Source organism: Cryptomeria japonica, chromosome 3 (assembly GCF_030272615.1).
Source record: "Cryptomeria japonica chromosome 3, Sugi_1.0, whole genome shotgun sequence".
In the NCBI taxonomy this organism is placed as follows: Eukaryota; Viridiplantae; Streptophyta; class Pinopsida; order Cupressales; family Cupressaceae; genus Cryptomeria; species Cryptomeria japonica.
This window is the reverse complement of record NC_081407.1, coordinates 53,089,012-53,112,951: the sequence shown is the minus strand read 5'-3', so window position 1 is coordinate 53,112,951 and position 23,940 is coordinate 53,089,012. Positions and strand designations below refer to the sequence as shown.

Sequence of the window (23,940 nt, the reverse complement as noted above, 5' to 3'; positions counted from 1 at the left end):
CTTGCTTTATCATTGTAAACCTGAATCTTATTATATTTGTTCTTGTTTACTAGACCATTGTTACTCATGTTTTTACTTCTGTAGAATTTTGCAATGTGACTAGATTTGTTGCATGCATAACAGACAACACTCCTTTGCATAAGCCTAAAGTTCATTTGATTAGGTCTCATCCTCCATTGATTTGAAATATGCCCAAACATTCCACAAGCATAACATCTCTTATTCTGAAAGTTGTTCACTACTGTTTTGTACATGTTTGACTTACGTCCAAAGTTGTTGCATATTAAACATTGATCGGTAAACGTAGAACCATTGTTCATCGTATTATTCATCCTACTTTTGCATTGACTTGCCATATGACTGAATTTACCACAAACAAAACATTTACCATTGAATTTATAGGCAGTAGGTTGTCTTACTGTAGGTTACTTGTTCTTATACTGATGACCAGAACCAAAGGATTCTCCTTTCTCAAATCTAAGTCCTCACATGTCTTTTCCATGTCTTTGACTTTCCAGCATCTCATCCAACTAGACTGGACTAGCTTTGAATTTTTCTTTGTACTCATTAGCAGTAGAAAGCTCATCTCTCAGAATTATGATCTACCTTTTAAGTTCTTCTCCATCATTCTTGCATTGCACCAATTCAAGATTCAACTGATCATTCTCATATGTCATTCCGCAACATTCATCATATCTATCCTTTAGTGATTGAGTTAGGGTTTCTTCATTCTTCTTCCGATCTTCTATCTCCTTTGTCAGCTTCATAACAATGGATTGTATTCCATTCTTCAAAACAACATTCTCTCTAGCCATCTTCTCACATTCATCTGTTTTGTCTTCTAGGGCTTGATTATCAATGCTTTGTTCTTCTTTCTCCTTCAGCTTATCCATCAATTCCTTTCTCTTGTCTCTAGAATTGCTCACTTGATCTTTCAGTGTCTCAATGAAATCTTTAGATGCATTTAGGTTTCTTTTTCAGGGAACTTACTTCTTTTCTTGTTGCATCAAGATCTTCAAGTGCCACACTAAGTTGTCTCTGCAAACAGAATCCATTGATTCAATCTTTCGATCTTCCTCAAGTTATTAGGCTTCCTTAGAGGAACTAGGCTCTGATACCAATTGTTGGAATCAATGAACACTGAGAGGGGGGCGGGTGAATCAGTGTTCTATAATTCTCAAACTTATAATTTGATTCTTAAACCACCAGATGCATGAGAAAGTAATCAAAGTGCAGAAACATAAAATAAACAACCACACAACTATAACACCAAGCTTTTTACGTGGAAACCCGAAAAGGGAAAACCACGGTGGGATTTGAACCCACAATATTATTATTCTATGGCCAGTAGTAGAACAATATTAGAGAAAGGGAATGCACTTGCATTCAGGCACACTACCTAGAGCTCACTACTCAAATACAAAATAGGGCTGCAACCTCAGAGAATTCACTGTCGTAAAAATGAGATATAACAGTAAATACAATGTCTGAACTGGAATACAACATCTATAAATGCCAGGAATCAATTCCGGTTAGGCTCAAAATGATTGGTTGTCACTATTCTGAAAGACTGGTATGTTCTATTTTTCTATCAAATACCGGATCCCCAAGACTCAAGATGCGCATGTGAAACTGCGCTCAATATTCCCAAAACAATCTCTCTCACACCTTATCTCCCAAAATCATCATCCAAGTCAATCTTATATATCCGCAATGCAAGAATGGATCTCCAACAAGTCGACTTCACAAAACTGCAAAATATAAAATGTGTAGTCTCATGTCAGCTCAATCCACCATACATCCATATACCAAACCTAAAACATGAGATCACAAGCTTCACACGCAACAACACAAACTTCTCCAACACAACACCAATCACCGAAATCATCCCTACAGTTCTGCAATACACATTACCCAGCTTGTCCACACAATAGCTCTGCTCTTTCGGAATCACCAGATACCGGACCAAGAATCATGCACTGGAATCAACACCAGAGGCTTGAATTAAAAGATGATCTGTCTTAAACAACCAATCGACTATCCCAATAACCACAATCAAAGTTCCATCACCGAAAATGAGTTGTGCTCATTGAATTTGTGTAATGTGTTCACACTCTCTCGGACTTATGCCTAAAGTCAATATGACTTCCGGTAGATCAAATCTACAAGTACTAGATAGGATTACTAGACTGAGTTTCCATCAATGACAACCCCTAAGTAATCTCCATACATCTAACATCGGCAGAAGAGTGTCTCTTGCTAACAGTTTCTTCCTATGGTTTTGAGGATCTTGTTATGATTCCCCATTTTCTTTCTTCATCAACGTTGATGGTTCACATGGATTCCAAGACTATTATTGCCTTTCAGATTTGGCTGAGGGATACACTATCAAATTTTTATTCTTTGGATCTTACTCCATACTGGTTTGGGCATAGATCCGGCTTGTCACCTTCTTGTTTGTTTGATTGGAGTGTGGCATCATCATCTTTCATGGAAAAGGAGACATGTAAGCTGTTTTTAGAGATATAATCATTTTTCATGCTTCCCTTTCTGAAGCAGTCATCGGCGAGGAGGGACATCAAAGAGATCAAGTTGGATCGGTCAGCAAGAGTAAACACAACGGAAACAAAAAGATATGATGGAGACAATGCAGAACATATTATTTTATTGCATGCAATTTGATTACATCTAACTTATAACAACTGGGTTACAACATACCGGCTCACAGGCCTAGTAGAATAGGTCACAACCGGGACCTTGAATCTTATGATCTATCTTCTACGCATAGTCTAGCTACTTGATTCTCCTATTGATTACTTTCCAATACACAATTATATATATATATATATATATATATATATATATATATATCGATCCAAAGATCCAGTCAGCCCAAAAGGGATCAAAACCCGAAGAACAAGGCCTAACATGAAAATAACAAGGTCGACCTCTGCTAAGAGATTCCTCCAGAAAATTCAAAGGATGAAATGTAGATCACGGGAAAAAGTCAGCCACACATGAAGGAACATCAGAATCAATGTCCAAGGCTCCACAAGCTTCAGAAGAGGTTCCGGTAGATCACCATAATAGATCTAGGGAACCGGTAACAGGAAATTGTCATGGAACCGGTAGCAATATCTTGCCGGAAAATGATCCAAATGTGATGCGGTCTAGAAATAAGAAAGATGGTCAAGTCTTCAAGTAGAATCCAACTCCACAAGATCAGATGAGTCAAAATTGGGACACACAGAAAGGAAAACAAAAACTGCAAACAAAAAAAAAACCAGAAAGGAAAATGTTTTTTCGGTTGATGCAAGATTGTTTTGAACCGAGGATGCTCCTACATCACACATCCGGGGTTAATTAAAAAGTGAGCCTCTCACTTTGCTAGGGTCAAAGTAAAACCAAGGCGGTCTACCTCTGACTAACAAATCCAAGATAAATCTTCAACTGGTTTGTCCTTCTACTTTACAAGATATTCCTTATACTCGCTGCTCCGGGTACTACGCCCAATCCTACTATCAAAAATATCTTCAATTTGATCCAATTCCTTCCAAGGCAACTGTTTCTCCAAGTCTGCAATACTTTCCTTACTGAATTCCCGTTCATGCTACTCATGAAGATCTACAATGTTAAATATAGGTGAAATACTTAGACTATCTGGTAACTCCACTTCATATGCAATTCTAGAACTGAACTTCCTCAGAATCCTGCAAGGTCCAAACTTCTTCATCTGCAACTTATTATAAGTTCTAACCAAAAATCTCTCTTCTCAAACATACCATCACTTCATCACCAACTTCAAATTCCTTATGTCTACTCTTCTCATCTGCCTTCCCCTTATACTTGTTCATGTCCTCCAAATGTTGCTTAACCTGAATATGCAATGCTGCCATGTGATCTGCAAAGTCTTTTGCTTCTGAACTTCTCTGGTCTTTACTGCTAATGTCTCTCAATTCTGATATCTCTCTAGGATGCACTCTGGTAACAATCTCAAAAGGTGTTCTTTCGGTACTTCTATCCACTGAATTGTTGTAGGCAAACTCTGCTTGTGCAAGAATCAAATCCCAACTTCCAGTTTTATCTCCAACTAAACATCTTAACAAGTTTCCCAAAGTCTAGTTAACAACTTCTATCTGACTTCAAATTTGTCTTCATCTTCTTCCAAAGTGTTCTCCAAAAATAGCCAACAAACTTAGTGTCTCTGTCTGAAACTATGTTCTTAGGTAGTCCATGCAATCTCACCACTTTCTTGAAAAATAGGTCTGTTACATGTGATACATTTGATGTCTTCTTACAAAATATGAAATGAGCCATCTTCGAAAATCTATCCACTACCACAAATATAGAATTATTCCCTCTCGGTGTTTTAGGCAATCCAAGTACAAAATCCATGCTTATATCCTCCCAAGGTCTTATCGGTACTGTCAAAGGTTTATACAATCCCACATTCTGACTACTACCCTTTGCAACTTGACAAACTCTACAACTCTGCACATATCTCTTAACATCCTTATGAATCTAGGGCCAAAATACTGCTCACTCACCAATGCTACTGTTTTGTCAATGCCAAAATGTCCAACTAAACCTCCCCTGTGTTTCTCCTTTATCAGATTCTCTCTCATAGAACTCTTAAGTATGCACAACTAAATTCCTCTAAATAACATCCCATCCTGAATGAGATAATCCAACCATTTGCTTTTGTCTACAATAATCGGTTCTCTACATGCTTTCCAAGGTTCTGCAAAATCCGGGTCATCATCATACAAGGTCTTCAAATTTTCAAATCCTAATACTGTCACTCTCATTTCTATCAGCAAATTCCTTCTCCTACTTAATGCATCAGCAACTTTATTAGATTTCCCACTTCTATGCTTTAACACAAAGGTGTAACTCTGCAAGAATTCTACCCATCTCATATGTCTCTGATTCAACTTACTCTGACTGATCAAATACTACAAAGCTTGATGATCTGTATACAAAACAAACTCCTTAGGAAACAAGTAATGTCTCCACTTTTTCAAGGCTTGAATTATGGCATAAAACTCCTGATCATGCACTAAATATCTCCTTCGGTCATCATTCAATTTCTCATTGAAATAAGCTATTGCTCTCTCTTCTTGACTCAAGACTACTCCTATTTCTGTTCCACTTGCATCACAATCCACTTGAAATACTTTATTGAAATCCGGTAAAGCTAACACAGGCTGCTCAGTCACTTTTTGCTTCAATTGTTCAAAAATTTTGTTTGATTTGGTGGTCCACTTGAATTCCTTCTAATCTCCTCTCATGGTTTCAGTCATAGGGTTACAAACTGAACTGCAATTTTTGATAAACTTTTGTTAAAAATTAGCCAATCCATGAAATGATCTTACCTCTCCAATGCTTTCCGGTGTAGGCCATTCAACAATTCCTTTCACTTTCTCAGGGGCCATCTTCAAACCATCCTCAGATACCAAAATCCCAAATATACTAATTCATCCTTCGTGAAAGTACACTTCTTGATATTGATCAGCAATTTCTCTTCTCTCAACCTCTACAAAACTTGTCTTAACTGCACCAAATGCTCCTCTTTTGTCTTACTAAAAATCAGAATGTCATCCAAATACACAATAACAAACTTACCCAAGAATTTCTTCAATACCTCATTCATCAGCCTCATGAAAGTACTCGGTGCATTAGTCAATCCAAAAGGCATGGCCAACCATTCATATAGTCCTTCATTTGTCTTAAATGTTGTCTTCCACTCATCACCTTCTCTGATCCTGATCTGATGATATCCACTCTTCAAATCTATCTTTGTAAAGTATTTTGCTCCACTCAAACAGTCCATTATGTCATCCATGGTAGGCAAAGGAAACCGGTATTTCACTGTGATCTTGTTTATTGATCTTAAATCGGTACACATTCTCCACTCTCCATTCTTCTTAGGTACTAATATTGTTGGTACTGCACAAGGGCTCAGGCTCTTCTTGATCAAACCTTTCTTCAACAACTCCTGCACTTGTCTATTTAGTTCTTCATTCTCTGCTAGTGTCAACTAGTGTGTACCTTAATTAGGCAAACTAGCTCCAGGAACCAAGTCCATGCAATGACTAATACTTCCGAAATGATGTCCCCATATTCTGTCAGCAAATATTTTATTTCTTTTGGGTATTCTTCTTCCGGTTCTGGTCTCTCAGTATTCTTAGGAATTAAGGCAAAACACACATTCTCATGTCTCAATCCATCCATGAATTTCCTCCCATCTACCAAACAGATTCTAGCATTCGTACAAACTTCATTCTTCAAAGGTTCCTCCAAGGGTAACAAGGTTTGCTTCATCCCATTCGCCACAATAGTGTATGTATTCTTCCTCCCAGCATAAATTGTCTGTCTATCAAACTACCAAGGTCTACCCAACAAAAGATGACAAATATCCATAGGTATAATATCACACAAGACTTCATCATCATAATTCCTAATTTTCAATTTCACCAAACATTGTTCACTTACTAAAAACTTGTGTTCATCCTGAATCCATGCTATCTGATAAGTCTTAGGGTGCTTCAGTCTCTCCAATTTCAACTTATTCACCATCTCTTCTGAAACAAGATTATCTGAACTACCACTGTCAATAACAGCTTTACAACACTCCCCAGATACCTTACATCTAGTCTTTAACAAATTCTTCCTCTGTAAAGGCTCTTCATCTCCTCCGGTATGACACAAAGCTCTCATCATCAACAGTTCTCCATTTTCCAGTTTATTTTCTAATCCGGTGGGGTTTTCTTCCACCACTATTGCTCTTTTGGTAGTCTCGGTCTTCTTACACTCGAATGCACGATGTGCTTCTCCTCCACACTTAAAGAAGGTTCCTCTAAATGTCCTCTTATCTTGTCTTCCAAAAGTCTCATTCTGGTAACCATTTGATTCTCTCCTCCGGTAGAAATTTCTATCATCCTTCTGGTATGAATTACCTTCTTTGCTCACTTCCTTGTCCTTGTTCTGATCTGTACTAGTTCCTCTTCTTTCGGTATATCCTCTTGCTCCTTGAAATCTTCCTCTGGTAAACCTTCCACTTCTACCTCTTTGTCTTTGTTCATGTCTTTTGTTTATCTTCTCTTCTGCCTTTAGGGCATACTTGTAAGCCTCTTCAACACTCTCCAATTTGATCATACTAAGTTCATCTTGTATAGACATCTGCAATCCATTCAAGTATCTTGCAACTTGTTCAACTTCATCATCAACATGTCTGGATCTGATATTCAACTTGTAAAATGCTTCGATGTACTCCTTCACACTAGATTCCTTCTATCTCAAATTCTGCAACTTTCAGAACAAATCCACTTGATAATTGTCGGCACAAACTTTGATTTCAACTTAGCAATCATCTGATCCCATGACTTAATCTTCTCTTTACCTCTTCTTTGTCTATCAACTTGTGAATTCTCCCACCAAAGAAATGCATGACCTTTCAATCGCATACAGACATATTTCACCTTCCTCTCTTCTATAGTATTTTCAAAATCGAAATACTTCTCCATCTTCGAGATCCAATCCATCAATTCATCCAAATCTAACTTCCCATCATATTCCAATGGGGTAAAATGAGGTTCAATATTCTCCCTACTAAAAACCCTCAAAAACATTTCCTCATCCGGATCAACCATTGGTAGGTTTGCTTGTTTTGTCGGGGCTTCTTCTCCTTCATCTTCACTTACATCTTCGATATGTCGGCCTCTTCTTTGAGCTGTCTCCACAGCTTCTAACCAAGCTGCTATTCCTTGCAATATCTTCAACGTAGCAAGGTCTGCATTCCCACAAGCTCCACCATTCCTAGCTTCTCTTCGCGCCATCGTTCACGCTACTCCTCTATAGCTGCAAGTTAGATCCGCAATCCGCCACCCTACAACAAAAGTTTTCAGGACACGTAACCTCCAGAATGAAACTTCGCTCGGATACCACTTGAAGCAATCACCGATGAGGAGGGACCTCAAAGAGATCAATCCGGACCGGTCAGCAAGAGTAAACACAACAGAAACACAAAGATATGATAGAGGCAATCCAGAACAGATTGTTTTATTGCATGAAATTTGATTACATCCAACTGGGTTACAACATACCGGCTCACAAGCCTGGTAGAATAGGTCACAACCGAGACCTTGAATCTTATGATCTATCTTCTAGCTACTTGATTCTCCTATTGATTACATTCCAATGCACAATTACAAATATATATATATATATATATATATATATTGATCCAAATGATTTAGTCAACCCAAAAGGGATCAAAACTCGAAAACAAGACCTAACATGAAAAAAAATAAGGTCGGCCTCCGCCAAGAGATTCCTCCAGAAAATCCAAAGAATGAAATGTAGATCGTGGGAAAAGATCGACCACATGCTAAGGAACATTGGAACAAATGCCCAAGGCTCCGCAAGCTTTGGAAGGGGTTTCGATAGATCACCAGAATAGGTCCAAGCAACCGGTAACAGGAAACCGTCATGGAAACCGGTAGCGATATCTTGTCAGAAAATGATCCAAATGCGATGCAGTCTGGAAATAAGAAAGATGATCAAGTCTTCAACTAGAATCAAACTCCATAGGATCTGGTGAGCCAAAACCAGGATACATAGAAAGGAAAACTGAAACTGCAAGCAAAAAACAAAACAGAAAGGAAAATGTTTGAGAACCCTACTTGATAAATAGGGAAGCCAAAGTTAAGATTGCAAGACACTATATAAGTGGATGGTAGCAGTTTCCTATAACTCCGCAAGACAGGCAGCTAGGTTGAAGTTTTGATTGCAGGTTATTGGGGTGAGGATGTGTTAATAAGTCCCCATGGTCTCACATAGGCCTAATAAAATATTATCAGCTAATTCGTGGGCTAGTAGTTAATAAGAATAAAGGGTGGTATCTGTCCTGTGAACCTACGAGGGTTAAGACTTAAGTCAAGTTGAATCCGCATGATGGAGAGGTGTGTTCTAAGCCTTGTGTTTGGTGCCCCATGGTCTTGTTGTGGGTATGAATAGTGGTTAAGGTGGCTTGAAAGATTGCGAGAGGTTAAGGTCAACAAAATGAAAGAAAACAAACCCCACTATGAATTTGTTAATCAATCCAATGTTATGTGCATCCGAACCATCCATTACTCTATGATCAAGGGTGGAGATGTAAACAGAGACACGACTACCAAGTTCACTAGTTTCACACAAGCTAATTGAATGGTGATATGATGGATGGTTCAATTATAATCAATGAATAATAAATTCAAAAGTTTTCCTTTCATTTTGGTCACCTTACATTCAAAGAAATTAGTTGGTGGAGCTCTACACAAGCGAATTCAGCAATAGCTAGGGTTTCAAGTATTCAGAAAACCTGTAAGTGATTTGTCTATTGAAAGTAGTGTTTGGAGTGGTATTTGAAGTAGTGTATTGTCTTGCATTTCCCTTTTTTGTATTTTAGGTAAGTCTATTGTTATAAGAGGCAAACCCTAGTTATATAGTGTAGTATTTTATCAAAATGCCTCGAAAGACTAAGTCAGCTTCCCAAATAGAAAAACCTTCGACACCTAAAGAAAAGAAAAGAGTATTACAACAATCCATCTTGGATGTTTTACCCAAATCAATGGATAAGAATCAGAAGAAATTGTTTAGGGATGTAGTCCAAGGATCTAGGGATACAATCATTCCTGTTTCAAGATGGGGTCTATTTGAATATTTCTTTGCTTGGAGAGAGGAGAAAGTCCCAGTGTCTAACCCCTAGATGTTAGAATTGGCAAACTTAATTGTGCCAAATATTTTCATAGAAGTTTACTTGATCAAACTTTTGGCTTAGAATTACCATGCAGTATAAAAAACAGTTAGGAAACTTGATGCTTCACCATTGGTAACCTTGGATGAGCTTGCAATTGTAGAGTGTTTTATGTTAAATAAACTAGCCCTTGACAAGATTGAACCAAAAAATCTAATTAACGATTATAAGAGGCTAAGAAAAACCTCTAGGAGAGATGAATTACCAATGTACAAGAAGAAAGGTGCTGACAATAGGAAAATGCCACTCCCATCGATTGAATAGGAACCATTCTTGTTTGAAGATTTTGAAAGGTATTTTGCTAGGAATTAGTATGCTTTGTGTGAGGTAATGAGAAAGGATGCAGAGGACGTAATTCCAATAGATTTGATGATGATGGCAATGAGAATACAACATTTAAAGGTGAATATAGAATTTGACTTTGCCACAAAATTATCCTAAGAAATGCATGAGGGATTGTTGAGAGTAAAAGGGAACTTGACCTCGGGTGACTTCAGACATTGTTCTTTTCTTTGTCACTTGAACATATATCAGAATTGAACTCAGTGGAGTGCAAAATTGGGATTGGAGATGGTGGACAAATAGGGTCAAAGGTTGCCAATTCAATGTTGGAGTCGATCAGACTCTATTTTGTTTATTTTTGCTTTTTGTTGAGCTTAATATGAAAAAGTGTCTTTCTACCACCCAATTATTTTTTTAAAATGTAACATTACCTTTTTTATTAATAAATTTGTTTTTGTGCTATATTGATAAAAAAATTTGTGATTTCTATACACTGCATGAACAAAACCACTATAAATTTTGTATTGACCACAACTTTTCTGACTTTACTATTGGAATTTATTGTCTTGGCCACTAGACAACCCCCAATGGATATCTCCCCACCTACCTCTCGGGAGAGAGATGTAGCAGAACAACCTCGAGAAGTTTTGGTTGGGATCTCCATCCCAATATCCCCTAACGTGAACTGCACATTGGCAGTGGAAATTAATTTGGTAGGTGAGTTTTTGAATTTGGAATTTGGGGGGAATTTTGAATGGACAGAAAAGAGATAAAAGGGAGAACATTCTCTAGTCAGTAAGTGAAGCACAAAGAGAAGTGAAGATCTGCAGATCACAGAGAAGAAGTGTTGCTCGAAAGTGAGTGCATAGAATAGGAACAGTAGCAACCTGTGTGTTTGTATGATTGTTTTGTCAGCTGAGCAAGATAGCTCCTGACTATATGGTGTGCCAGTTGAGTAGTGATTTCTCCTGACTATGTGTAGCTCCAAGTGAGCATTGTTGTGAGATTAGAGAAGCTCCTGATCGCTGCCTGTAGGATTAGGAATCTGTAGTTAGTGTTTACAGTTTGTTTTGTATTTTGTAATCCAATTTAATAGAAAGCAAGAAATATTGCATGTCTCCCTGTGTGTTATTGTTTTTAATCCTGTGGGTATGTTCCCAGCTATTTGGGAATTGAGACAACAGTCTCTGTGTGCTTGTGTTTGGGTCCACCCAGCTTGAAGGATTTCGTATCCTCCACATGGTATCAGAGCTATAGAGCTATAGAGCCTAAATCCTTGTGTTTGGGCATTTGTATTTTCTGGGTGCTTGAGTTGTGTGTAGGAGGCATGGCTGGAGATGAAGGAAAGAGATGGCAGCAACCTCTGTCTTTTAATGGACAAAATTATGATGTTTGGGCCAAGAAAATGAAGACCATCATGGTTGCAAATGATTTGTGGGAACTTTGTGCAACTAGGTTTGTGGATACGACTAATCTAGCTCAGTATGCTACCCTCACAAACAATCAAAAGAACTAGTTGAGGGAAACAAGAAGGAAAGATGCTAAGACATCGAGTTTGATTGAAGCATCCTTGACAGAGGCAATATTTCTTAGAATAGCAGCAGCTAACTATGCTAAGAAAGCATGGGAAATCCTCCAAACAAGCTACAAGGGGACTGATAAAGTCAGATTGGTGAAGCTCCAAATGCTTAGAAGAGATTTTGAGACACTTCAAATGAAGGACAGTGAGTCCATTTGAGAATTTCATACAAGAGTCTCTGGTTTGTTGAACCAACTAAGGTCAAATGGAGAAACCATGGAGGAGAAGAGGATTGTTGAGAAAATCCTCCGAATTTCACAATCAAAGTTTGATGTAATAGTGATTGCCATTGAAGAGGCAAAGGATTTGTCAGTTTTGACCGTTGATGAGTTGATGGGTTCTCTTCAAACCCACGAGCAGTGCCTAAATAGGTCTGCTACTTCTTCCCAAGAGCAAGCTTTCAAAGCTCAAGCCAATGCAAAAGGTAGGGAGAGAAGAAGAAACGGTAGGAGTTCAAGAGGCTGAGGTCGTGGCAATGAAGATAACTCAGGAAGAACAATCAGCCAAGAGGGAGCGAGCAACTCTCAAAATAACTGCAAAAAAACCAAGAAGAACAACAACTTGAATCATAGGTATGACAAGAGCAATGTGGAGTGGTTTAATTGTCATAAGTTTGGGCATTATGCAAGAGGTTGCTGGAAAAAGAAAGGTAATCAGTCAAAGCAAAGTGCTAATGTGGCTGATGTGAATGTGGGTGAAAGTAATCCGTCCACAACCTTCATCATGTGCAACATTGGTGAAGAAGGCAGCCCTAAAGTATGGTATTTGGACAGAGGTTGCAGTAACCACATGAGTGGTAATGATAGTTTGTTCTCATTTATTGACAAGAATGTCAAATCTAAGATCAAGATGGGGAACAATGGAATAGTTCCAGTTGAAGGAAGAGGATCTATTATGATCCGCACCAAGCAAGGTGAGAAGGAGATTGAGAATGTTTATTTTGCTCTAGGCATTAAACATTATCTCATGAGTGTTGTTTAGCTGATCCAAAATGGATACAATTTGCTGATGGAGAAGGGCAAGTGTGTCATTTTTGACAAAGATGGGAGTAAGAAAGTTGTTGTAGCAATACAAATCACAAAGAACCGGATATTTCCTTTGAGAATAGAGACGTGTTTCTCTTCTCAGTCCGGCACTGCACCTCCCAAGGAAGCATGCACAATAGTGAAGCAGTTGAAGGGCCTCAAGAGAAGCATTGAAGACCCTTCCAAGCTATGACATCTCAGGTATGGACACTTGGGTTATGCTGGCTTGAGTTTATTGTCCAAGAAAAGAATGGTAGATGGTTTGCCATGTATTGAAGAGCCTACTAGAAAGTGTGATGCTTGCATTTTGGGTAAGCCACATAGGCTTCCTTTTCAAAAAGGCAACTCTAGAAGGGCAAGAGCACCATTGGAGTTGGTGCATATTGATTTGGTTGGCCATATGCAAACCATATCTATTGGTAGCAGCCAATATTTTATGACCTTCATTGACGTTTTCATCCATAGAACATGGGTTTACTTTTTGAAGCACAAATCTGAATCTTTTGATAAGTTTTTGTTGTTTAAAGCCCAAGCTAAAAAGGAGAGTGCACATTGCATAAAAGTCCTAAGGTCGGGTCGTGGAGGAGAGTATACCTCCAATGATTTTGTGAATTTTTGCAAGGAAAATGGCGTAAAGGAGCTTATAGCCGCATATACTCCGCCACAAAATGGCATGGTTGAAGGGAAGAATATAACCATTGTTGAGATGGCAAGGAGCATGCTTAAAGGAAAAGGATTGCCAAATGAGTATTGGGGTGAGGCTGTAGCAACAACAGTGTACTTGATAAATAGAAGTCCAACCAAGGTGGTTCGTGATAAGATTCCGAAAGAGACGTGGTCAAAGCACAAGTGGACAGTTGAACACCTTAGATTATTTGGGTATGTGGCATATGCTCATGTGCCAAAGGAGAAGAGGTAAAAGTTGGATGACAAGGGAGAGAAGTGCATTTTCATGGGCTATAGTGTTGAGTCCAAGGCATATAGATTGTACAACCCCGTCACCAAGAAGATCATCATAAGTAGAGATGTTGAGAATGAGTCATGTAATGGCTCGGTGGATACTTCTTCATCCACCTCACAAATTGTGCCCATTGATGATGATGATGAGTACGAAGATCAGGAAGAAGCTCCTGACAGCTCCCGACAGATCATGATAGCTCCTGATGCGGATAAGCAGTCAAGAAGAGTGTCACAAAATTCTCAAAATTCAGTGAGCGCTAGACAGTTCCAGACAACTCCTAAGAGCTTCGGACGACTCCTGACAGAAATAGGCAGAAAGGCAAGCAACTAGAGGTAGCCAAAGAATCGGCTCCTAAATGCTCCCAATGGTATAGATCAGAGTCTGCACAACAAAGTAGCAGCAGTAGTGAGAGTTTAGAACCCATTCGCGCCTCCCTAATGCCAAAGAAGACCAAGAGTCTAAGGGAGATCTACCAAGGTGAAAGGTATGATGATGAGTTTGACGAAAATGTGAACTTTGCATTATTTTCTCATAGTGATCCAATTTATTTTGCGAATGCTATTAAGGAGGAGAAATGGTGTGAGACCATGGATGAGGAAATAGATGCAATAGAGAGGAATGACACATGGAAGTTAACTGATTTGCCTCCCAACAAGCAAATCATTGGGGTTAAATGGGTCTACAAGACCAAGAGCAATCTCGAAGGCATAATAGAGCGCCACAAGGCATGATTAGTGGTCAAGGGGTACAAACAACAGTTTGGTAGAGACTATGATGAGACGTATGCCCCCATTGCAAGAATGGAGACCATATGAGCAGTCATAGCTATTGTAGCCCAACACAAATGGAAGGTATTTCAATCGATGTGAAGTTTGCCTTCCTTAATGGAGTGTTGAAAAAAGAAGTTTATGTGGAGCAGCCGCCTGGTTATGAAGTTTCGGGTAATGAAGGCAAGGTATATAGGCTGAAGAAGGCTCTTTATGAGCTGAAGCAAGCTCCACGGGCATGGTATAGCAAGATTAACTCATATTTGATGAGCAATGGCCATGGCAAAAGCGATGGTGAGCCCACTCTTTACATCAAGACAGCTAATGGTAAGATTCTCATTGTTGTCTTGTATGTTGATGATTTAGTTTTTATTGGGGATGATGATTTCCTCATTGCTGATTTTAAAGAGGCCATGGAAAGAGAGTTTGAAATGACAAATTTGGGTCTCTTGAGGTATTTTCTAGGCATAGAAGTAAAACAAATGCATGATGGTATATTTATCTCTCAAGAAATATATGCTAATGAAATCTTGAAGATATTTAGAATGTATGGTAGCAAGCCTGCACCAACACCAACAACCATAGGTGTTAAGTTGAGCAAGGAAGATTGCAGCAGCAATGTTGATCCGACCAGGTATAAGAGTTTTGTTGGAAGCTTGATGTATTTGACAAGAACTAGGCTGGATATAATGAATGCAGTGACTCTGATTTCCAGATCTATAGAGAATCCAAAGGACACTCATTGGCAAGCGGGTAAGAGAATCCTGAGGTATGTGAATGGCACCAAGGAATATGACAATTTTGTATAATGCAGTGAATGATTTTACGCTGATTGGCTACACAAATAGTGATTGGGCAGGAAGTGTAGATGATAGGAAGAGCACATCAGGCTATGTGTTTCTTATGGGTTCAGGTGTAATCTCATGGGCTTCTAAGAGGCAACCCATTATTGCCCTATCAACAGCCGAAGTTGAGTATATAGCAGCGAATGCAACATGTCAAGATATTTGGCTAAGAAGAATCTTAGCAGATTTAAAGGAAGAATAAGAGGATGGAACAACAATCTTTTGTGACAATGTTTCATCGATTGCATTGAGCAAAAATCTTGTGTTTCATGGAAGAAGCAAGCACATTGAAATCAGGGATCACTTTATTAGAAGTTTAGTTGATAGTGGTGAAATAAAATTGGAATTTTGCAGGTCTGAACAGCAGCGAGCAGGCATTTTCACCAAGGCATTGGGCAGACATAGTTTGGTGCGCCTCAGGAGAAATCTAGACGTAATTGATTTGAATTTTGGTTGATTTTGTTGGCTCGAGACAAAGGGGGAGTGTTGAAATTTATTGTCCTGGCCACTAGACAACCCCCAACGGATATCTCCCCGCCTACCTGTTAGGAGAGAGCTACAACAGAACAGCCTGGAGAAGATTTGGTTGGGATCTCCATCCCAACAGCCCCTGATGTGAACTACAAATTGGCAGTGGAAATTAATTTGGTAGGTAAGTTTTTGAATTTGGAATTTGGGGGCAATTTGGAATGGACAAAAAAGAGACAAAAGGGTTAACATTCTCCAGTCAGTAAGTGAAGCATAGAGAGAAGTGCAAATCAGCAGATCACAGAGAAGAAGTGTGGCTCCAAAGTGAGTGCAAAGAATAGGAACAGCAGCAGCCTGTGTGTTTGTGTGATTGTTTTGTCAGCTGAGCAAGATAGCTCCTGACTGTATGGTGTGTCAGTTGAGCAGTGATTGCTCCTGACTGTGTGCAAATCCAAGTGAGCATTGTAGTGAGCTTAGAGAAGCTCCATTTTGTTAGAATAGAGCAGCTCCTGATCGCTACCTGTAGGATTAAGGAACTGTAGTTAGTGTTTACAGTTTGTTTTGTATTTTGTAAATTATTTCCAATTTAATAGAAAGCAAGAAAGCTTGCATGTCTCCCTGCGTTTTATTGATTTTAATCCTGTGGGTGTGTTCCCAGCTATTTAGGAATTGAGACAGCAGTCTCTGTGTGCATTGTTTGAGTCAGCCCAACTTGAGAGAACCTGATCTCTCCGCATTTACTTTGCAAATGGCTGATGATCTCATTGTCCTGCAACAGTGGAAAATGCAAATCTGATGAAAAAGGTAAAAGACTGTTCCAACTATATCCTCTTTGTCGTCATAATGTTTCTTTTGCTTTTGATCTCAAGGAATTTCTAAATCTGATACAAATTTGAGTGATACAAGATTGCCCTTACACCACTATAAGCTCTTACATCATTTCTCTTCTTACTAGTACTACACTTACCACCTGTTAGTTTGATTTATGTTTACTGTTTATCAGATTCTCCTTTTATTTATTCGTTCTTTGTTTAGACTTAATCTACCTAAGCTCTTAAAATGTGTCTCTCTACTACCCACTTTGATTTTCTTTGATTTTTAATACTATATCATTCTCTTTTTAATTAATAAAACATACAGTATGCTTTATTGATGAAAAAATTGTAATTGCTAACTGCTGCAAATTCCTTACTGATCACAACTGCTAATAATCTCATTGTCCCGCAGGAAAAAACACTTACAGTGGAAAGCACTAATCTGGAGAAAAGGGTAAAAGACTCCTATCCATATCTTCATTGGCATCATGCCTGATGCTTCTTTTGCTTTTGACCACAATGAAATTCTAAACATGATAATGACATCAGCGATATTGACCAGATTGAGAAAAGTCGCAGGAAGCACCTTAATATTGACTTCATGGAAGGTGTCACCAATGATTTGAAAACTCAACAAGATCCGCCTCAAACTGATCTCAATCTCGCGTAATTTTCATTATCATAATTTCTGCTTAGTAATTCCTCTCCATCTCATAGGATAAAATTTAATGAACAGATTGTGTGTGCAGCCTGTCATGAATTCCAGGGCACTCTATGTTCCATGAGATTTTCTGCAACTTACTTCAGGCGCTGTGAAGCTCCTACTCTATTTAATGAGATCATATATTAGGAAGTCCAAATATTCCGTTAAAGTTTTTATACTCTCATATCTCTCAGTTTTCTGTCTATGCTTATGATTTGTGCTTGAAGTTGAAATTTTAAGAACTTGAAAATAATTGCTAGTTTCAAATTTCACAGCGTCTTATGGTTTTCTTTCTATGATCGTTTTTCAATAAACAAATCCGTCAGAATTCCTTTCAATTGTTTTTATCCGCTATAAGTTTTTAGCAGGTGGGTAACGTTTACGCTAATGAAAATGTGAAGGAAAGAAACTGGTTGTGGGCTCTAATGCATGTACCCAAAAAAAATTGAAAAGAAACTTTATGAAGATAATCTGAAGTTGATATTTTGGGCTCTAATACATCTCTGATCAAATCATGTTGCATCAATCCTTGCAATATACCCAATTCTTAATTCCTAAATAATCAATCTCGTATTTTATCATTGTCTACTAGATTCTAACATCCTCTCCATTGCTCTTTGAAATCTACATCTTTAATAAGTTCCAACCCTGTAACTTCCAATCATCTTTGTGATTAATCCACTCGTCCTGCTCAACACATCTTGCTACATTGTTGGACTTACCACTCGTATGCTTCAACAAAATGGGTGACTTTGCAATTCAGGTGTCTTTGATTCTTGATTGTTGATAAATTAAAGTGCCTAATGATCAATCTACAAAACACACTCCTTTGGTGACAGTAGTGCCTTCAATCCATGCCTACACAATGGCATAAAACAACTCCTTATCATATACAGAATACCTATGCTTAGTGTGATTCAACTTTTCACTGAAGTAAACAATTGATCTTACTTCTTAGCTCCGTATTATTCCAGTTAGCATCACAATCAACCTGAAGCATTTTGTCAAAATCTGGGACTGCCAACAATGATTACTCCATTACCCTACATTTTAGCAACTCAAAACTCTTGGGAGTAATAGATGATCACTTGAACTACTACTTGTCACCTCTCATGCTTTTTGTGATTGGTGCATGGATATTGCTAAAGTTCCTGGTGAACTTATAGTAGAAGCTTGCCAATTCATGGAAGCTTCTAGCTTCAATCAAGTTTTCAAGTGTCACCCACTCCATAATTTCCTTCACCTTCTCAAGATACATCTTAGTCCATAGTTGTAAATCACAAATTTCAAATACCCTAACTCCTTCAATCTCTACAAAACTCGGTAGAAATGCCTCAGATGTTCCTCGTTTATATTACTTAATATATCACCTAGATATACAGCACAAACTTCCCAGTGAAAGGCCTCAATACTTCATTCCTGAGCTCAGCGAGTGTATTGGGCGAGTTGGTCCACATGGCATGATCAAGAATTCATATAGCATTCCTTTGTCTTGAAGGTCCTCTTCCATCCCTTATGTGGTCTAAAGATAGTAGTTCTTCAAAACAATATTTCACTCAAACAATCCATTGAATCATCCATACTTAATAACGAAAACCTACAGTTAATCTTATCGATAGCATACTCCATTCACCATTGGTATTGGGGTGGCAAAAGCCATTCATATAAATTTTTGTATATAGTGTTTTTAAAAAGCCCTCTCTTTTTACTGCTCTAGAAACCTGTTGTATTGACAAAGTTTTATTTCAAAATATAACATATACAGAGAATAGACCAAAATTTCATTAAAAAAAATGCCTTTGAAAGTGTTTAGGGGTAATTCCATTCTAAAGGCCTTTGAAAAATGCATATTTAAAAAAAAGAGAAAAACTAAATTTTCTCATGCAAAAATTCCCACTGAATGCTTCTATATGTCTATTAGAATAACTTTCTCCTCTAAGAAAAAATGCCTCTTATTATACTAATATTTTTAATAAATGATTGAATGTTTCTCCAATTTATCCTCTAGTGAATCACTTGCCTTGTTGAGTAAACTATCCTACATATACCACTTGATGAAGACGAGTTTGTTGTTTCTTTCATATTTTAACAAAGTCATCATTGATTTGATATTTCTTCCTTGGAGTAGTACACATTTATTTTTTCATTGTGAAGATGTTTAGCAACAACAGAGGTTTCCAACAATGGTGGAAAATATGGATGCTACAAATCTATTCAAAACTAGTTGTAATACAAGATAATCTGCTATATAAAACTCAAAAGTATTCTTATGAATCTATTTAAAGATGGTGTAGGGTCCATATTGAAAGGGTAAAAGTTTCATATGTGGCTCTTGAAGGCTCTTTTTTAAAGATGGATATAAACCTTATCACTAGCCTAAAATTGGTGAGGCATGTGATGGTGATGATTCATTTCCATGTTCTTTTAGTTAGTATGTTGTAATATCTCATTGATCCACTACTCAATAAGGTGAATCTTCTCAACAAACCTATATAGTTTACCCACCTCCAATTGATCCTATGGTGATGTTTCATTTGACATGGTAGGAACTATTGTATCAACATGTGATAATGCTTAGTAACCAATAAAAATTTGAATGGACTATGCCTTATAGAGCTAAACAATGTATAGTTGTAGCTATGTTGATGTAGGGCTTCCAAATATTTATCCCACGTGTGAGGATTCATTAAATGATATATTTGTAAAATGTGAATTAACATTCAAATAATAATTGTATTTATTTGTTAATGAATTGGAGTTTACTACAATATCACCATATATTGTTGCTATAGTTTTTGCTACTACTTTTTGTGGATTCTATACAAGTGTTTAATGATAGGTCAATTTAGATTCGAAAGCAAATATTTGGATGATCATTGTTGAATGATGTTCTTATTACTATTTATTTTAAAAACCACTAATGTTTGATCAATAGTTATTTGATTTTTTTGCCACGCGAATCTCCTATTCCATTGTAGTATTATTATCTATCGCATAACATTTGAGGAAGGACATTTGAGAATACAAAGAGATTGCATCAAGTGTAAGGAATTAAATTTACTAGTATTTGATTATGGAGTTTTTTATTATTTTAATCTTTGTAGTCATCAAACAATCACATCCCTCTACATCATCATTATTGGTCATTGCAAGCTTATATGAGTTGTATTTATTAATATGAATTGAAATATACATTTGGAGTAGGTATTGTAAATGATTTGAAGAAGAAGTGTATTGATTATAGTTTTATGCAGATTATAAATGTTAGAGTAATCTTTTATTAGCTAATAATTATTTATTTAATTATTAGTCTATTATACTCTATGCTTAAGCTAAACTTAGGAATCTTATAATTCTTTAAGATTTTCACCTTTAGGATTTCGAGTATCCTTTTATAAGGATTCTCTTTTTGTATTTTCATAACAATTGTAATTATTGAATTGCATTCTTGTTGCAAAATCAAAATGACTCCTCTTTTCTGGATCTCTAAATTCTTGCCTCCATAGCTATTTTGCTTCTCTCTTTTTGTGACAGGTTTTCATGCAGGTGATCTTTGGGAGTTGTAGAGTTGATTTTTCCTCAACTTTAATATGGTAGCAGAGCTCCAGATTTGCATGCCCCTTTTCTCTTCATGAGAGTTTTTGGGCCTTGTTCTTCAGAATTATGTATACGAAGGTTTGTGCAGTTGTTGTTTTTTTCATTTCTGGGGGTAGCTGATTGTTTGGTACATTTTGGTGCCAAAAGAACCTCACGGTTCGATTCAGGAGGTCGATTCCATGAATTTGGATATATAATTCGACCTATTTCGGTGACAAGGGCATTTGGGCCATGATTTTTCATTGGCATGTTTTACGAAGCACACAAATCTATACGGTTGTACTTGCAAATGCATCAAAAAATTTCCTTCAAAAAAGAAATAAAAACTTGTTAACCCTCTTTATGCCCTAAAAGAGGGTTTTTTTGTTTTGGTCGTAACTTGGTCATACGAAGGCGTTTTTCGACAAATTTTATGTCGTTGGAAAGCTCTTTCCGAGCTCTATCCATATTTGGAGGTTTGAATTTTTGATTTAGTTTTTTTTATGGTGTTTTTTTTCTATCAAGACCAAAGGTTCATTTTTGTACTCTGGGAGACATGACTTGAGCATCCGAACTCCGTTTTTTGAAAACTTTATATCGTTGGAAAAATTGTTCTATGTTTTTTCCATTCATATGAGTTTTCTTTTCAAATTCTGCTCCAAGTATATTTTATTCATTTTTTTGTTTTTCAGCACTCTGGTGAATATCTTGATGTTTCAGGTCCTGGGATCTCTTTCTTTGAGTAGGATGTCTCGTCTTCGGTTGTTCTTTTTGTTTTCAGTCTTCTGTCTCTTTTGATCATTGTAGTATTTTATTTATGCAAACACATTGAGATAAAGTGCCATCATGCATTGTATACTTGGGATCTTGCACATCTTGTGTCTTACTGTACATGCACTACTTATAAAGTGTCATGGGGGGGTTGATGTTTGTCTTTTGTTTGTCATCTACCTTTGTCAAGTGAGTGTTCCTTCCATGACATTATCCTCATGATGTGTGTCAAGTGAGCGTTCTTTCCATGACACTGTACTTTCTCTGCACCTTCGATATTCCTGGTTCTTCGCCATGTAGTTCTTGTTGGTCGTTCTTTTCAGTGTATCTGTCCCTCTCTCTTTTCAACATTATGAGGAGGTTTGTTTTGTTGTTCTAATTATTTCTTGGTTCAATTGATCAACTTTTTAGGCTTTGTTGTTTTATGTCATCTGTATCTTCGAGTTCAGTTGTTTGCCTTTGTTTGTCATCTGATTCGAGTGGTGTCATTTGAGGGAACTCATGCAGATTATAGTCTTCTCTACCTGGTCATGTTCTATTTCAGTGGAGGTTCTTCAAATCTGCAGTTACTCTTCAATAATGTTTGCAGCTATTTCATGCTTTAGTGGTGGTCTTCATGCTTGTTTTTGTTCCTATCTTCTGGAACACTCTTGTTTGGAGGCTTCTTAGTCCTTCACTTGATCTTTCATCTCTTCTTGGAGAGGATTTTTGTTCCCATGGGGTTTTCTCTTTTTTCTCCACTTTACAAAGATTTTATTGTACTTGGGTACCTCATCAGACCTAGTTGTTGGGACCCATTGTTGCTTTCATGCATTTTTTACATGTTTTTTTAGTCCTTAGTTGTTTTTTATCTACTCCCTAAGTTCATCTTAAGGGCGGTGTTAGAGTAATCATTTATTAACTAATAATTATTTATTTAATTATTAATCTATTATACTCTATGCTTAAGCTAAACTTAGGAATCTTATAATTCTTTTAGGGTTTTCACCTTTAGGATTTTGAGTATCCTCTTATAAGGATTCTCTCTTTGTATTTTCATAACAACTGTAATTATTAAATTGCATTCTTGTTGCTTAATCAATAAGACTCCTCTTTTCTGGATCTTTGAATTCTGGTCTCCATAGCTATTTTGCTTCTCTCTTTTTGTGATAGGTTTGCATGCAGGTGATGTTTGGGAGTTATAGAGTTGATATAATAAAGGTTTTAAATGGATAATTCTTTATACTTTGTAATTTTAAAATTTAATTTAATTGTGAAGTAAATTCCATTTATATTTCTCTTGAAAAAAATATAATCAAAGTAATTAATTTCATATGTCTGCGGTTATTCATGAAATCATAATTTGCACTTTTCACAACCAATGTTATTGTTAGACTCAATTATTTGTTTGTTTGCAAATATTTTGGGTTCAGTCACTTGAAAACTAAAAGCAAAATAAAATGTTTAAAATATTCACACGTAAGTTAAAAAATCGGATGGATCCTAATCTAATCCTTAAGGGTTCATTTGGGATTACCCTAATACCTCTTTTGAAAATAAAAGGCCTTATATTTTATATGTGAAAGGCATATATAATTCATCCTCTCGTCTTATATGATATATATAAATATACTTTTAAATGATAAATATTCACTAATCTTTTCTTCCAATTTAGTTCAATTAGAATAGTATGATATCAAACACATTCCAAACAAGTCTTGGTTAAATATTATTATTACTATATGAATATGAAAAAAGTTGCATAGGGACAATATTATTCCAGCATCAATTGTTCACAAAATGGTACCTCAAGTATTAATCATATAGAAACAATAGGTGCAAATGAGGGTTATCTTGAGAATACATCACCTATTCATAGGGTGATTAGTTAATACCCATATCATAGGTACTATGATGACTAATTTAGGCATATATCACATATACATAGTCTAAATAATTAGCACTCCAATCAAATATACATAATGTAATATATAGTCTATGCATCACATATTCATAGTGTTACTAAGACAAGAACCAAACGCATACAGAAATGTGAATAAATTAATTAGAAATACGTACAGTTGTCAAATAGAAAAGGATAAGTAGTTGCAAACTTATTGTTTGAGTAATTAAGACACTTTATGTAGTTATTTATCAAGGCAAATAACTCAATATGGATGTACACACTCATATCAAGATTCTAACTCAACCTCTAAAGCATATCCAAACTAAAAAATATGATCCAAATAAGATAAATTAACCGAGTTGTCCAAAGACCAACACAATTAAACATGCCAAAACATAGACCAACATAACTTCACTTGATGATCAAACAAATACTTGAGATTTGAACTAGAATATTGCATGAACCAT

The 23,940-nt window shown here is 36.9% G+C and overlaps 1 protein-coding gene across 2 annotated transcripts in view; it reads left to right on the top strand.

Annotated features, from left to right (window-relative positions):
• LOC131032899 (MADS-box transcription factor 14) overlaps window positions 1-17,513 on the top strand; it is a 47,898-nt gene extending 30,385 nt beyond the window's left edge. For both annotated transcript variants that reach the window (XM_057964012.2, XM_057964003.2), the window contains 3 exons: window positions 16,951-16,992; window positions 17,101-17,204; window positions 17,288-17,513. In XM_057964012.2, the coding sequence (XP_057819995.2) occupies window positions 16,951-16,992; window positions 17,101-17,204; window positions 17,288-17,297 (156 nt within the window). In that variant the 3' untranslated portion in view covers window positions 17,298-17,513. The remainder of the gene's footprint in view (window positions 1-16,950; window positions 16,993-17,100; window positions 17,205-17,287) is intronic.
• The last annotated feature ends 6,427 nt before the right edge of the window (window positions 17,514-23,940 follow it).